At 35.2% G+C, this 17,788-nt stretch overlaps 1 protein-coding gene across 1 annotated transcript in view; it reads right to left on the bottom strand.

Moving 5' to 3' along the window:
- Window positions 1–1,297: 1,297 nt before the first annotated feature.
- LOC148950288 (galactose-3-O-sulfotransferase 3-like) overlaps window positions 1,298–17,788 on the bottom strand; it is a 54,222-nt gene continuing 37,731 nt past the window's right edge. The window contains exon 5 of the mRNA XM_089091825.1: window positions 1,298–2,459. Within this exon, the coding sequence (XP_088947951.1) occupies window positions 2,354–2,459 (106 nt within the window). The 3' untranslated portion in view covers window positions 1,298–2,353. The remainder of the gene's footprint in view (window positions 2,460–17,788) is intronic.

Here is a 17,788-nt window from a genome sequence, read left to right as displayed (position 1 = left end):
TTGTTGTTGTTGTTGTTTAGACCAGGGCACTTCGTATTTAAGAATTTGTCGTAGGAACTTTGAAAAGGTCTCATTCGATTGAAAATAGAAAGGGCTGATGCCCTTTTTAATAGTCGAAAGTTATTAGAGGGAAACAAATCCCCCTCCCACGCCTTCCCAAGGCCAGAACATAATTTGTACTTTATTGAAAAAATGCAAAGGAACGTGCATTGTCAGTTTAATGTACATATACTGATATTTAGTAATCAAAATGTTAGTATTTTTTTATTTATTAAAGTTATAAAAGCAAAAACATTTATAATTTTTTCAGGTTTATGGGATCAAAACCCCTATGCCTTCCCAAGGCCAGAACATAATTTCTATTTTACTAAAAAAAACACAAATCAATTCGCATTGTCAGTTTAATATGCATATACTGATATTTAGCCATCAAAAATTTGATATTATTTCATTTATTAAAGTTATAAAAGTAAAAACATTTATATTTTTCAGTAAAGTACAAATTTTGTTCTGGCCTTGGAAAGGCATAGGGGTTTTGAGCCCAACTTATGTTAATTTCTGCTCGTTTTGAGTCTGACTAGGATATTTATTGTAATTTTTGTTCATTTTGGGTAACATTTATTTATCGATACTGATCTTTGGTAGTTTCACGCTTGGTAGATTATTTGATTTTATTTTTGGCAATTTTTTGTTTAATGGAGTTCTTTACTTTTCTTTGAAAAACTTATTTCGTGGGAAAAGTTTTTTAATTAATCAATTTAAATCGCCATTCAGATCCTTTCTTTGCGGACCGTCCATGTCTGGCAAAATAACCCTATTAGAGAAAATAATTCAAAATCATGATAAAATGTTCTTAGAGAATCCGAAAAATATCTATTATTGCAATAGTGTATGGAAAGAATCCTATGACAAAATAAAGAATATTGCACCAAGCATGAAATACATAAAAGGACTTGACGTGTTTAGTAGTATTGCACCAAACTCGTGGTTGATCATTGAGGATTTGGCTGAATCTATTGAAAAATGGTCTTAGGAAATGTTATAATTATTCAGAATCCAGTCACTCTCTGAAAAAGTTTTCGTAACTGTCTTTTCTCATAATCTATTTCATACAGAGTCAAGGTACGAATATATTTCCTATGACTTATACTTACTATATTATCTATAGAGTCGTTCGCGATTCAATTTCTCTTAAAACTCTAAACAAACAAATCTATCCTGGCGAGCAAAAATTTTACTTTTCGCGTACAATCAAGCAACTAATAAACCATATGGATACATTCTATTTGATCTGAATCAAAACACGCCCAAAGACTTGCATGTAGTTACTGATATTTTCGATAATGAAAGTGTACCTCATGAACAAATTTGTTATAAAAGACTCATGCAATACATATTCACAAAATCAACAGGGGATCCCATCACGGAGTCTCAAAATAAAACTATATCTCTGTTTGTTAAAAAATTGATTTTGTTGCTGTCGGCTAATGTTCTAAAATCATTACAAAGAAAGGAGCAAAGGGAAGCACCCAATTTCCATAGCTATGAGAGAGCTATTATTTTTTAGGTGACAACGACTGTAATATTCGTCTACCGTAGTCCCAAACACTAAAAAAATTCTTTAATCTCAAACAGAAATGGTTAGTAAAATAAGATGGCAGCGCTCTTAGACACATAGAAAAAATGCCCCTTTTTTGGGTGTCCGATTTCTTATCTAATGGTCTAACAAAATATTTTGGGAATGGGGGCAAGGAACTGTCCGATTTCTTAATCAATTTTAGATTTTAATCTAACTTCAATTTTAAATTACCTGCTTGGTTCCTTGAACGGGGATTTCCACTTAAAAACAGAAACATCGCTTGAAGACATAAAAGCTTTGAGGAATAACTTCAGACAGCCTTCTCATACACCCACTGTTATACTCAACTTGAGCTCACGGACTGTTTGATCTGGCTCAAGGACAAAAGAACACCATCCTTTATGGTCCCAGACAAGGAGCCTTCCAAAATGTAATATCACCTTCGTAAGCCACAGGTCCATACTTTCCGTAAAGGCTGCAGTGGTAAGCTACGGTGCGCACTTTACATAAGACACTTTTTTCTTCCTCGCAATAAACTAAAATTAAGCGTAGGGGTAAAAGCAGGACAAAAACAAAGTGTTACTCTCGACAAAATTACCAGAAAAATAGCATTGATATTGCTCCCATACTCTTAAAAGGGTGGCTAGTCACTCGCAATTTACGGAAAACTAAAGAGGTTTGAAAGGATGAGATCTTAATGAAAACTGTTTTGACAAACATTTGGTCTGTTTTAAACATTAAAAGTAAATGGTAAATCCTGAAACCAGAATGAACTTATTGAAATAGACGTTGAACTTCTCCAGCACAACTGACTGCATTTTGGAGTAAACTGAACTGATCTCCTGCATCACCAACATATATATTGCAAAAGAAGTTGGGCCTAGAAGAATAAATATTGGAAAATAACATTTCAATGGATGTACATACAAAAGACTCAGCTCCAAAGAAGGGGTTAGTATTAATGCCAGATTATATCTCTAGAAATTGGTCTAGCAAGATTCTAATTTGGCGAATAAACTTTCCGAAAACGTGCACGGAGAAAAATTTAAAAGCACAAAACTTGACAATAGGATATTTAAGTTTTGCAGCTTATTAGGTAGAATAAAATTTTAATAGATGAAATGCAAAATTAAGGACAATGTAAAGCCGATGCAGTAGATTTCGTTTAAATCTAAAAATTGAATGTAACTATACTATAAGATGGTTTTAAAATCCCAGAAAATAGGGTGTTTGTGGCAAAAGAGCGACTTTTATAGGATCAGGAGGTATTATATCAACCCATTATAGTCCATAAGTGTAGCCAGGACTAATCAATCATGGAAAGAGGAAGTACCCTATTAAAATATATATATAGTAAAATATTTAATGACGATTTTACGGGGGGAGGGGCGACGAGATGATGGTAAACTTTACCCTTAAGCACAATATGTGGTATGCATTGAATTTCCCATAAAAAATTCTACAAATAAATATCTTGGAAGCCATATAATGTACCTACACATTTTCCCTTCAGTGATAATTTGTCTTAAGAAAAACGATAATAACACGACCCATTGGTGGAATTTAGCTCCATGGACAGGGGAGGGTATTAGAAGAAAAACATTGATTTGTCGAAAGGTCATCCAAACTATTCTAAATAGTTGGAACCTAGAAAAAGAAGCAAGGTTTTTTGTGGAAAATACCACAGTGAAAGGTTCTAGACATTTGAACATTTGAGTAAAGTAAAAGTAAAGTAAAGATATCGATTTTCTATAAAACGTTATAATAACCGTGACATATGGGTTACAATCATTTTGGAAGTAAAATAGATGACTGTCTATCGGAAACAAAACAACAACTAAAGACCAAAATAAAACCCTAGCTAAAACTTATTAGAACTTGTTCTAATAAAGCTATATATTAGATTAATGTAAATACTTTGAAACCCCGACCCCTCCACCATCTGAGAAGTTTTATCAGGTATAAACCATATAAGACACAAATACAAGCCTAGATCTCATTTTCCCCTAAGTTAAGGTTGAGATTTGATCACTCATTACTACTACTACTACTACTAACAACTCACCGCAGCACCAAGCCGCCTGAGGCCAACACAGCTACGCACACTCCTCCTTCATTGAATGAAAATACCTAAGATAATTTTTATAAGGCTCCTTTCCTTCTCTTCATACAATTCAAATGATTATAGAAACTGAAAATTTATAGCTATAATTGTAACTTATGCTTTAGACAAAGTTTGATTGACGTCAAACACTCCCTTTCAGTTGATCCCCTGATTGCTATATTTTTGGTACAAATCCCCCAACTCCACAGAGGGTACGTTCGTTCCAGATCCTCAAAACACACAAGTAACGCAATATTTGTTACATCTCATTAAGTTTAGTGGAGATCAACCAACATCAGCTTGTAGATATCTATATGACCAGAATTTAAGCACCCCTAACGGAAGTTTCTGCCTATTTTCGACAAAAGCTGTTGCATCCGATAAAATATTCTGGTAGGTGTTATGATCACAAGAATTCAGCGCCCCCTTCCAGTTCCTCCGTACCCTAAAAAGGTGAAATTATGTCCAAACCCTGAAAACCATAAACGAAACACTAGCTTTTATTTCCACCCTAGTGTGATTGAGATCCCACAACCCTAGTAGAAGATGTTGTGTGAACGAGAACCTAAGCATGACTATTATTCCGTTGTTGCGTTACGAGCTACTTTTGAGCTACGTAATAAGATAGTTCTCGTTTGTCGCATTTCTAACTACAAAGTTTGTTGTGCATCATTTTTGTTTGCGATTCGTTATGATTCTTGCTGTTACTTGTCTTCAAACCGCAAATTTCGTTGTGCCTTATTTTCATTTATCATTACCTCTCACATTTTTTCTATGCCTTTGAATTCTAGATACAAAAAATGTTCGACACAATTGTCCCTGTAAAAATTGCACTCTTAAAGAGAGGAGATAGTGCACTGTTAAATCGAGATTTTAAAATTTGAAATATGTCTAGAGACCCCCCCCACAAAACAGTGAATACACAATTATTGAAAATGATGCGTCGTTGGAAGAGCAACAACGTGGACAATCAAATGTCCTGAAATACACTGGCACAAAATTTCAGGGCTATCAAAATTGAGTTCACTGTCAAATAATTTAATCACAATTAAAGGAATAGTTCAACAACCTGGACCATCCAAGGTGACAAGACCAATCCTAACAGCTAAAGCAAAATGCACTAAAAAAAAAAATATTAGAGGCAATGATGATACTTAATGAATCTCAATCCTATAAACACTTTGAAGACATGCGACAACGAGCATCACACCCAATCATAAACGAAAATTAGGTACACCGAAATTAGATACAGACGATATTTTAATCCCCGCCCTGTATTGGTTCTGAAACTATCGCTTTTCCTGAAGCCATAATAATGTCAATCATTTATGAAAAATTTGGTTCAATCTCGGTTTCAAAGTCTATACAGGGTTGCCACCCCTATTGATTTATCACAATTTATAGTGATTTTTTATGTAGACTAGTGATTTTTTCTAGCTAGTGATTTATAGTGATTTTCATTCTAAAACTAGTGACTTTTACCTAAATTTAGTGGTTTTTCACGATATAGCGCATAGATTCATGATTCAATCGAATTAATCATACAAGAAGCTAACTATTAAAAAAAAAAAAACACAAAAAATAGTGATTCACTACAGTTCCAAATGTTCCAGATTAGCATTTATGCAAATATACCGCCTTTTAAACTTCCGATTTCCCACTATATGTCCATATCAGATATGACCCCAGAGCATTATCATCAAGGTAATATGCGAACTAGTTAATCCTTAAATTGCAAAAATGTTCAATATTTACTATTTTACAACATTTGCTTAGGTCGAATTTCTGTCTTCATATTTATGTTGTTTTTGTTTTTTTTCTCTGTAATATATCAGTTTTAAATTAGATATTCTTCTGTTGAAACCTTTGAAAGTAGACTGAATGGTGGATATGAATACACCCTCTACATCTGCAAATTGAACAGAAATGGATTAAATTCATTAAATTGCCAATACATTAAATTCAATTAACTAAATAGAAAAAAGAAATTATTGAAAAATAAAATAGGACTTAGTGATTTTCATAAAAGGATTTGTAATATAAATATATCGGGTAAATCTATTATAGTTTGATGATTGAAGTCCGTTGGGAGTAAAGGGGGGGGGGGGTATCTATTCTTGGAATGGTCTAATGATAGTAGAGGAGGGGGTACCAGTCGTGTCACGCACCCCTGCTGCCACCTACAACTTTTTTTAACACCATATATGGTCATCGAACCACGTGGTTTATGGTTTTTTTGTCAATGAGAATGAAAAAACAGGAATTTTGTCACATTTATGTATGTTTTCATGGATGGTTATGTGTGTTGGTCGATTTATTTGATGTTTTTCATGGTTGTTTAATGGTTTTTGTCAGTGAGAATGAAAAAAAACAGGACCTTTGTCACATTTATGGATGTCAACAGCAATTCATGTCTGTTTTATGGTTTTCTCACTGAGAATGAAAAAACAGGAATTTTCTCACTTGGATTTACATAATCGGTAGGGGGAAATTATTGATCTACGGGGGGGGAATTGAGAAACAAACATGGCTTCATTGTTGTTTGGATAGCTTAACCTGAGAAATTGATCTACATAATCGCCCGGGGGAATCATCTATTCACGAAGGGGGAATTAAGAAATATTAAGGTTTCTTTAATCTTTAGGCCTGAGGGATTTATTTATTATTGTTGTTTTGGACAAGTGCATGCTAGGGGTGAATGTCAAGGTTAGGTTAGGTTTCTTATTAATTTGAAATGCATTAGCGCAGAGATGCCAAAAACAAAAGGAACACGCTGAATTACGTTTAGGGATTATTTGGGCGAAATTGTTTTAGACAGGTTATGGAACTATTTCGGCGAAACAGTTAGAGACATTTTAAAAGATGATTTTTGAAGAGATTTTAGAAGAGAATTTAATGGTGAAACTCTGTGGTCGTTATAATGCACAAGTTTCATTTGAACAGTGTTGTGAGGTCCTCGACCCCAACCTCAAAGGGTTCCAATCCTCCTACCCCGACCCCGAAGGAAGCCCCCGGTCCGCCAAGGCCCCCCCAGCTCCCAAAGGGCCACCGGTGCCCCCAAAGGCACACCCAGACCCCCAAAGGCCATCCCCGGGCCCCCCAAAGGCCCATCGAGCTCCCAAAGGACCAACGGGGTCCCAAAGACCCTCCACCGGTCCCCAAATGTCCCCCATGCCCCCAACGACCCCCCCGGACCCCCAAAGGCCCTCCCTGTGCCCCACAGGCCCTCCCCCGGCCCCCAAAGGTCCCCCGGGCCAGCGAAGCGCTGCCGGGATGCGCCGTGGGCCAGGAAAGCGCCGCAGGATGTTCCGCAGGGATGCGCCGCGGGTCAGGAAAGCGCCGCAGGGGATGAGCCGCAGGGAGGCACCGCAGGAAAGCGCCGCAGGATGCGCCGCAGGGATGCGCCGAAAAAAAAGTAAACTAAAATGTAAAAATTTCGAAATGTTATCCCCCAAACGCCCTCCTCAGACCCCCAAAGGTCCTCCCCTGGTCCTCAAAGGTCCCCCGGGCACCCCAAGGGTCAACCGGCCCCCCAAGGGCCCCCCGGGCCCCCAAATGTCCTCCCCCGGGCCCCAAAGAGTCCCCTCTCCATTTTTAATACTTTTTTATGGCTTTATTATATGGCTTTATCAGAATTGAGTAAACTTTTTTTTCTTTTTTAAGAAAATTTAAAAGAGAACTTGAACATTTTGCCCTTCTTCGAGAAAAATCAGAATTAAAATGATGCATCTTATATACATGTCAAATATTCAAAATCAATGTATTACTTTTTCTATCTTCTATGAAAAATTTGGAACAGAAATTTAAATTTTTCATCTCTTTGCAAAAAATCGGAACTGAATTTAAGAAAATTAGAATTAAAGTGAAACTTTTTATCTTCACTGGAAAATAATCACAATCATAGTATAACTTTTACTATCTTCTACAGAAAATTTTAGAACTGAAATTAAAATTTTTATGTCTTTGAGAAATTTTGAACTGAAGTGTAAGGTTTTTTCATTTTCATGGGTAAAATTCAGAATTGAGCTAACTTTTTTCTCTTCTTTAAGAAAATTCAGAAGAAAACTTGAACATTTTGCAGTTCTTCGAGAAAACTCTGAATTAAAGTGGAGTTCCTTATCTTCATGTTGAATATTCACAATCAATGTATAACTTTTTCTATCTTCTATAAAAAATTTGGAACAGAACTTTAAATTTTTTATTTCTTTGAGAAAAATCAGAACCAACTTTTTATCTTCCGGTAAAATATTCACAAGTATAGTATTACTTTTTATATCTTTCATCTAAAAACTTAGAATTGAACTTTAAATTTCTTTATTTCTTTGGGGAACTTAAAACTGAAGTGGAATATTTTTATTTTCTCTGGAGAAATTAGAATTGAAGTGTGATCTTTGGTAAAGTTCATAAGAGAACTTGAACTTTTATTCACTATGTAAATAAAATTTTAATTTAAATAGAAATTTATATCGTCCGTGAAACGGATCACTATGGTGGATTCACTTTTAATATTGCCCCCAAATAAATTTAGCATTTAACTTAAAATTTCTTGTTTTTATTTCGAACCATATAGATGTCTCTGAAGATTTTTATCTTCTGTGTTGACAGTAGGCTTCAACCGTGTCTCTTAGTAAAATTCAGATGAGAACTTGAACTATTCTTCACGTAGTTGAGAAAATTTTAAATTGAACGAGAACATTTAATCGTCCGTTAACATATTCACTATTATAGTATCACTGTTTCTAATCTTCCAAAAAATATAAGAGAATTGACCTTTAAATTTCTCTATTTACGAGTGAAATAAATAAATAAGGTGTAAAATTTTTGTTTTCTCTGGAGAAATTAGAATTGAATTGTGTTCTTTAGTAAAATTCAGAAGAGAACTTGAACTTTTCTTCACTTCGTTGAGGAAATTTTAAATTGAACTAGAACTTTTTATCTTCCGGGAAAATATTCACATGTATGGTATTACTTTTTCTATCTTCCACCAAAAATTAGAATTGAACTTTAAATTTCTTTATGTCTATGTGAAATAAAGAACTGAAGTGGAAGATTTTTATTTTCTCTGGAGAAATTATAATTGAATTGTGTTCTTTGGTAAAATTCAGAAGAGAACTTGAACTTTTCTTCACTTATTTGAGAAAATTTTAAATTGAACTAGAAATTTTCATCTTCCATGAAATTATTCACAAGTATGGTATTACTTTTTCTATCTTCCACCGAAAAATTTAGAATTGAACTTTAAATTTCTTTATGTCTTTGTGAAATTAGGAACTTAAGTGGAAAATTTTTATTTTCTCTGGTGAAATTAGCATTGAATTGTGTTCTTTGGTAAAGTTCAGAAGAGAACTTGAACTTTTCTTCACTTCGTTGAGAAAATTTTAAATTGGACAAGAACTTTTTATCTTCCAGGAAAATATTCACAAGTTTGGTATTACTTTTTCTATCTTCCACCTAAAAATTAGAATTGAACTTTAAATTTCTTTATGTCTTTGTGAAATAAAGAACTGAATTGGAAGATTTTTGTTTTCTCTGGAGAAATTAGAATTGGAGCATGTTCTTTGGTAAAATTCAGAAGAGATCAAAAACTTTTCTTCACTTTGTTGAGAAAATTTGGAAAATTATTTTAAATTTTTTCATTACCTTGAGAAAAATTGAACCGAAGTGGAAAATTTTTATATTATTTGGAAAAAAAAAATTGATTAAAAACTAATTTCTTTTTCATTGAGAGAGTGGGTGAAAAAGATAAGTACTTTAAGTTGCAAAATGGGTTTAGGAGGGACATTAAGAAAGTAACTTGCTCTGAAATGGTCTTTGAAAAGTATTTCTTAGTGTTGAGGTAACCAAAATGTTGTAAACTAAAGTTGCGGATGAAAAAATAAGTACTTCAAGTCGGAAAATTGGTTTAGGATGGACATTAAGAAAGTAACTTGCTCTGAAATGGTCTTTGAAAAGTATTTCTTGGTGTTGAGGTATCCAAAAAGCTGTATGATCTGGTTGTGGTGAAAAAGATAAGTACTTCAAGTTGGAAAATGGGTTTAGAGAGACATTAAGAAAGTAACTTGCTCTGAAATGGTCTTTGAAAAGTATTTCTTGGTGTTGAAGTATCCAAAAAGCTGTAAAGTATAGTTGAGGGTGAACAAGATAAGGACTTCAAGTTGGAAAATGGGTTTAGGAGGGACATTTAGAAAGTATCTTTTTCTTTAATTGTCAATGATAAGTATTTATTGGCGTTGAGGTATCCTAAAAGCTGTTATGCTGTGTTTTGGGTGATTAAGAAATGTACTTCTAGTTGGACAAAGGGTTTAGGATGGACATAAATAATGTAACATTTTCTGTAATGTTCTTTGAAAAGTGTATCATGGGTATTATTTAAACAAAAAGCTGTGGAATATAATCTAGGATTAAATTGTTAATAGCTTCATGTTGCAAAATGGGTTTAGGAGCGATATTAAGAAAATAACTTGTTCTGAAATGGTCTTTGAAAAGTATTTCTTGGTGTTGAGGTAATCAAAAAGCTGTAAAGTATAGTTGTGTGTTAAAAAGATAAGTACTTAAATTTGCAAAATGGGTTTAGGGGGGAGATTAAGAAAGTAACTTGCTCTGAAATGGTCTTTGAAAAGTATTTCTTGGTGTTGAGGTAACCAAAAAGCTGTAAAGTATAGTTGTGAGTGAAAAAGATAATTAATTCAAGTTGGAAACTGGGTTTAGGAGGGACATTAAGAGAGTAACTTGCTCTGAAATGGTACTTGAAAAGTATTTCTTGGTTTTGAGGTATCCAAAAAGCTGTAAGGTATAGTTGTGATGAAAAAGATAAGTACTTCAAGTTGGAAAATGGGTTTATGAGGGATATTAAGAAAGTAACTTGCTCTGAAATGGTCCTTGAAAAGTATTTCTTAGTGTGGAGGTATCCAAAAAGCTGTAAAGTATAGTTTCGGGTGAAAAAGATAAGTACTTCAAGTTGCAAAATGGGTTTAGGAGTGAAATTAAGAAAGTAACTTGCTCTGAAATGGTCTTTGAAAAGTATTTCTTGGTGTTGAGGTATCCAAAAAGCTGTATGGTATAGTTGTGATGAAAAAGATGAGTACTTCAAGTTGGAAAATGTGTTTAGGAGTGACATTAAGAAAGTAACTTGCTCTGAAATGGTCTTTGATAAGTATTTCTTGGTGTTGAGGTATCCAAAAAACTGTAAAGTATAGTTGAGGGTGAAAAAGATAAGTACATCAAGTTGGAAACTTGGTTTAGGAGGGACATTAAGAAAGTAACTTGCTCTAAAATGGTCTTTGAAAATTATTTCTTGGTTTTGAGGTATCCAAAAAGCTGTAAAGTATAGTTGTGGGTGAAAAAGATAAGTGCTTCAAGTTGGAAACTTGGTTTAGGAGGGACATTAAGAAAGTAACTTGCTCTGAAATGGTCTTTGAAAAGTATTTCTTGGTGTTGAGGTATCCAAAAAGCTGTAAGGTATAGTTGTGCTGAAAAAGATAAGTACTTCAAGTTGGAAAATGGGTTTATGAGGGTTAGTAAGAAAGTAACTTGCTCTGAAATGGTCCTTGAAAAGTATTTCTTAGTGTTGAGGTATCCAAAAAGCTGTAAAGTATAGTTTCGGCTGAAAAAGATAAGTACTTCAAGTTGCAAAATGGGTTTAGGAGGGACATTAAGAAAGTAATTTTCTCTGAAATGGTCTTTGAAAAGTATTTCTTAGTTTTGAGGTAACCAAAAAGCTTTAGGGTATAGTTGTGATGAAAAAGACAAGTATTTCAAGTTGGAAAATGGGTTTAGGAGGGACATTAAGAAAGTAACTTGCTCTGAAATGGTCTTTGAAAAGTATTTCTTGGTTTTGAGGCATCCAAAAATCTGTAAAGTATAGTTGTGGGTGAAAAAGATAAGTAATTCAAGTTGGAAACTTGGTTTTGGAGGGACATTAAGAAAGTAACTTGCTCTGAAATGGTCTTTGAAAAGTATTTCTTGGTTTTGAGGTATCCAAAAAGCTATAAAGTATAGTTGTGGGTGAAAAATATAAGTACTTCAAGTTTGAAAATGGGCTTAGGAGGGAAATTAAGAAATTAACTTGCTCTGAAATTGTAATTTAAAAGTATTTCTTTGTTTTGAGGTATACAAAAAGCTGTAAAGTATAGTTGTGGGTTAAAAAGATAAGTACTTCAAGTTGTAAAATTGGTTTAGGAGGGACATTAAGAAAGTAACTTGCTCTGAAATGGTCTTTGAAAAGTATTTCTTGGTTTTGAGGTAACCAAAAAGCTGTAGGGTATAGTTGTGATGAAAAAGATAAGTACTTCAAGTTGGAAAATGGGTTTAGGAGCGACATTAAGAAAGTAACTTGCTCTGAAATGGTCTTTGAAAAGTATTTCTTGGTGTTGAGGTATCCAAAAAGCTGTAAATTATAGTTGCAGTTGAAAAAGATAAGTACTTCAAGTTGGAAAATGGGTTTAGAAGGAACATTAGGAAAGCAACTTGCTCTGAAATGGTCATTGAAAAGTATTTCTTGGTTTTGAGGTATCCAAAAAGCTGTAAGGTATAGTTTCGGGTGAAAAAGATAAGTACTTCAAGTTGGAAAATGGGCTTAGAAGGGACATTAGGAAAGCAACTTGTTCTGAAATGATCTTTGAAAAGTATTTCTTGGTGTTGAGGTAACCAAAAAGGTGTAAAATATAGTTTCGGGTGAAAAAGATAAGTACTTCAAGTTGGAAAATGGGTTTAGGATGGACATTAAGAAAGTAACTTGCTCTGAAATGGTCTTTGAAAAGTATTTCTTGGTTTTGAGGTATCCCAAAATCTGTAAAGTATAGTCGTGAGTGAAAAAGATAAGTGCTTCAAGTTGGAAAATGTATTTAGGAGTGACATTAAGAAAGTATCTAGCTATGAAATTGTCTTTGAAAAGTATTTCTTGATGTTGAGGTATCCAAAAATCTGTAGAGTATAGTTGAGGGTGAAAAAGATAAGTACTTCAAGTTGCAAAATAGGTTTAGGAGGGACATTAAGAAAGTAACTTGCTCTGAAATGGTCTTTGAAATGTATTTCTTGGTGTTGAGGTAACCAAAAACCTGTAAAGTATTGTTGTGATCGAAAAAGATAAGTACTTCAAGTTTGAACAAATGTTAAGGAGGGACATTAAGAAAGTAACTTGCTCTGAAATGACTTTTGAAAAATATTTCTTGGTGTTGAGGTATCCAAATCTGTAAAGTATAGTTGTGGGTGAAAAAGATAAGTACTTCAAGTTAGAAAATGGGTTTAGAAGGGACATTAAGAAAGTATCTTGCTCTGAAGTTGTTCTGAAAAGTGGATCTGGAAAATAGGTTCTGGAACTTGTTCTGAAAAGATATAATAAAGCCATAAAAAAGTATTAAAAATGGAGAGGGGACTCTTTGGGGCCCGGGGGAGGACATTTGGGGGCCCGGGGGGCCCTTGGGGGGCCGGTTGACCCTTAGGGTGCCCGGGGGACCTTTGAGGACCAGGGGAGGACCTTTGGGGGTCTGAGGAGGGCGTTTGGGGGATAACATTTCGAAATTTTTACTTTTTAGTTTACTTTTTTTGCGGCGCATCCCTGCGGCGCATCATGCGGCACTTTCCTGCGGTGCCTCCCTGCGGCGCATCCCCTGCGGCGCTTTCCTGACCCTTAGTGCATCCCTGCGGCACATCCTGCGGCGCTTTCCTGGACCACGGCGCATCCCGGCGGCGCTTCTCTGGGCCGGGGGACCTTTGGGGGCCGGGGGAGGGCCTTTGGGGCACAGGGAGGGCCTTTGGGGGTCCGGGGGGCAGTTGGGGGCGTGGGGAACCTTTGTGGCCCGGTGGAGGGTCTTTGGGACCCCGTTGGTCCTTTGGGAGCTCGATGGGCCTTTGGGGGGCCCGGGAATGGCCTTTGGGGGTCTGGGTGGACTTTTGGGGGCGCCGGTGGCCCTTTGGGAGCTTGGGAGGCCTTTGAGGACCGGGGGCTTCCTTCGGGGTTGGGGTAGGAGGATTGGAACCCTTTGGGGTTGGGATAGAGGACCTCACAACACTGTTCAAATGAAACTTGTGTATTATAACGACCACAGAGTTTCACCATTAAATTCTCTTCTAAAATCTCTTCAAAAATCATCTTTTAAAATGTCTCTAACTGTTTCGCCGAAATAGTTCCATAACCTGTCTAAAACAGTTTCGCCCAAATAATCCCTAAACGTAATTCAGCGTGTTCCTTTTGTTTTTGGCATCTCTGCGCTAATGCATTTCAAATTAATAAGAAACCTAACCTAACCTTGACATTCATCCCTAGCATGCACTTGTCCAAAACAACAATAATAAATAAATCCCTCAGGCCTAAAGATTAAAGAAACCATAATGTTTCTTAATTCCCCCTTCGTGAATAGATGATTCCCCCTGGCGATTATGTAGATCAATTTCTCAGGTTAAGCTATCCAAACAACATTGAAGCCATGTTTGTTTCTCAATTCCCCCCCCGTAGATCAATAATTTCCCCTACCGATTATGTAAATCCAAGTGAGAAAATTCCTGTTTTTTCATTCTCAGTGAGAAAAACATAAAACAGACATTAATTGCTGTTGACATCCATAAATTTGACAAAGTTCCTGTTTTTTTCATTCTCACTGACAAAAACCATTAAACATCCATGAAAAAACATCAAATAAATCGACCAACACACATAACCATCCAAGAAAACATACATAAATGTGACAAAATTCCTGTTTTTTCATTCTCATTGACAAAAACCATAAACCACGTGGTTCTATGACCATATATGGTGTTAAAAAAAAGTTGTAGGTGGCAGCAGGGGTGCGTGACACGACTGGTACCCCCTCCTCTACTAATGATTTTAATTTCTACTTCTAATATCTAATCCAAATTCCAGTAATTCTCCAAATTCTCTTTTTTGTAATTGAAACACCCAATAAACGGAGATAACGTCCTATTCTATAAGTTTTTGGATTTGTGTGCTGATATATCAAACAGTATGCGGTAACGAACTGTAAGAATAGAGCTACAAGGCTCAATAGTAACCGAAATTCTAGAAACTGAACTTTGACATCAATCAATATATCATCGGCTTTTTACGTTGATTCCCAATAAATCAGATTCATTAAGCTTAGTTTTACCCATAAAAGGCTAAGAAACTGTGAAAATTTGCCTGATTTTTGAAAGAGTCAACCATTAGATTAAAATCAAACCATAAGATTTGGTGTATCAGAGAACCCTGCTGTAGTGGTTTCAAGCCCCTATCTACAAAAGTATTGAATCTTGTATTATTTGCCAGAAGAAAAATCACGGATGCGCGTTAATTTTCTTTTTACCCAGGGTTATCGTATCGAAACAACGGTTCTAGAGCATCGGGAGAGGACTCATTTGAACGGAAGTTAAGATTTCTGGTTTCTCTTTTATTTGACCAAATAGATTGAACGGCTACTAATCCCCCTCTCACGTCCTTTTTTCCCCCAATATTGTTCGATTAACATTTTGAGATTGCCATTTTGTTTAGCACTAGTTGAAAGGTTCCAAAACTATACCTTTAGATTTAACATGACCCACGCAGCCCCTGAGGATAGGTCTTGGGATGAAAGTATGCTAAGGATAATATAGCCCAAATTATGTTATTGTATAAACTAAAGTGTTATTTTCTTCATCATATTTTGGCATATTTCATTAGGATTAACGTAACTTAAGTTTTTGGGTGTGTTCCGTATAATTAACAAGTGCCTCTTTATTTTTAAGAACCAATAAGACCGATGCTTATTGAAATTTGTGAAGAGTGGGACACATTTTTTCCATGGAATTATACAAAGGCCATTTTCAAAATTGTCGCTGGTGTCCCTGTAATTATACTAGCTCGAATAAAGTAAAAAAGAAAAACTGTTTCTAATTTTTTGGGGAAAAAACTGGGGTTTTGGATCGACAAGGAAAAAAATTGAAAAGAAAAAGCAAAGATTTCAATTAGATCACCTAACTTTTTGGGTGTGTTCCGCATAAACAAGTGCCTCTTTATTTTTAAGAACCAATAAGACCGATGCTAATCGAAATTTTTGATGAGTGGGACATATTTTTTCCATGGAATTATAAAAAGGCCATTTTCAAAATTGTCGCTGGTGTCCCTGTAATTATACTAGATCAATTAGAGTAAAAAGAAAAACGGTTTCTATATTTTTTGGAAAAAACTGGGGTTTTGGATCGACAAGGGAAAAAATTAAAAAGAAAAAGCAAATATTTCGATTAGATCACCGAACTTTTTGGGTGTGTTCCGCATAATTAACAAGTGCCTCTTTATTTTTAAGAACCGATAAGACCGATGCTTATCGAAATTTGTGATGAATGGGACACATTTTTTCCATGGAATTATAAAAAGGCCATTTTCAAAATTGTCGCTGGTGTCCCTGTAATTATACTAGCTCAAATAGAGTAAAAAGAAAAACGGTTTCTAAATTTTTTGGGGAAAAAACTGGGGTTTTGGATCGACAAGGAAAAAAAATTGAAAAGAAGAAGCAAATATTTCGATTAGATCACCGAACTTTTTGGGTGTGTTCCGCATAATTAACAAGTGCCTCTTTATTTTTAAGAACCGATAAGACCGATGCTTATCGAAATTTGTGATGAATGGGACACATTTTTTCCATGGAATTATAAAAAGGCCATTTTCAAAATTGTCGCTGGTGTCCCTTTAATTATACTAGCTCAAATAGAGTAAAAGATAAACGGTTTCTAATTTTTTGGGGTAAAAAACTGGGGTTTTGGATCGACAAGAAAAAAAAAATAAAAAAAAGCAAATATTTCAATTAGATCACTGATAACCAATTTTCAGTGATCGGAGTATAAGCTAAGGGCACCGATTCGGGAAGAGGGAGGAAGCAAGGATTTTGTTCCATTCTCCGTTTAAAGATGCAAAAAAGGCATTTCTCAAAATTTCAAGGGTATTTTTCGCTTGAGCAAAAAAAAACCATCAAATTAAAATTATTTTTCCACATCTAGGGTGTAATTTTACTCTCTTCCTGTATGTGGGCATGGTAATGAAACAAAACAATTATTAATTACAATGATAAAGAGTATTATAATTTTAGTGATTTCTGGTCAATAATCTAGTGATTTATGTGCTGATTCAGTGATGTTTTTCACGAATCTAGTGATTTTTTTCTCACCGGGTGGCAACCCTGAGCCTATAGCGAAATAAAGGTTGAGATGGCTAGGATTTGTTCTCCGAATGAATGATGACAGATTGCCAAAGGTTATCCTTGTCAGCCAGTAGAATGTATCTATGGAATTCTAGTACTTTACGTTCCTTGGCACCTTTCCAGAGCATGTACCTATGGGATTCCATAGAAATTTGCTCAAGAGTGTAACTGATATGAACCGTACAAGGAAAACCACGCATGAGGCACTACATTATCACGTGAATATAGCCAAAAAGTTGGCAAGGTATAAACTGGTCAATCATGTTATGAAACTATAGTCAAGGGTTTATAAGATAATTAGACGGTTTTTTTTGTTATTGATATGAATCGCACAAGAATGTACAGCATGGCTTCACGTGGACATTTAAAAAAAAGCTGGCAGTCTATAAACTGGTCCAACATGATTTGAGAGTATAGTCGAAATTATGTAACTCAACCAGAGTGGTTTTGAGGATACATCCGTTTTTAGGGGTCCAATCAGAGACATTGGAGGTAAATTTCAGGGGCATAGCCCCCCTCCCCCCCAACAATCCCCAACCGACCCATTGATGACGAGAGTCGCTATAAAACATACAGGACACTTTTTTTCTAATATGTAAATAAAATACCTACACCTCTGCTCTGTTTACGAGATTAATTCTTTAGAAATAGTTATTTCCTTCACAATATTTCTTTTCCTATTATCAAGAATAGAGTTTCCGCTCTAAAAGCATCTGTGTCTAATCCTGTTAGCAAGAGTGACAATTTTCAAAAAACCTTTTACAAGTGTTCTATCTGAAATTATTAATACCACATGTTTAAGAATAGCGGTGATGGTTTCCTTGACAAATAGATTCTTTTTATGGTCAAATTAAACGTGTGTAAAGCCTTTGAAATTTGATGCATAAGTGATGTTTGAACAATGTTGTCAATTTAAAATAGGGTCTAGCGTTATGGTATACT

The sequence above is a fragment of the Artemia sp. Qi Xiang Cuo genome, chromosome 7 (genome assembly GCF_049724085.1).
Source record: "Artemia sp. Qi Xiang Cuo chromosome 7, ASM4972408v1, whole genome shotgun sequence".
Lineage (NCBI taxonomy): Eukaryota > Metazoa > Arthropoda > Branchiopoda > Anostraca > Artemiidae > Artemia > Artemia sp. Qi Xiang Cuo.
The sequence above is the reverse complement of the archived record's forward strand: the minus strand, read 5'-3'. Positions and strand labels throughout refer to the sequence as shown.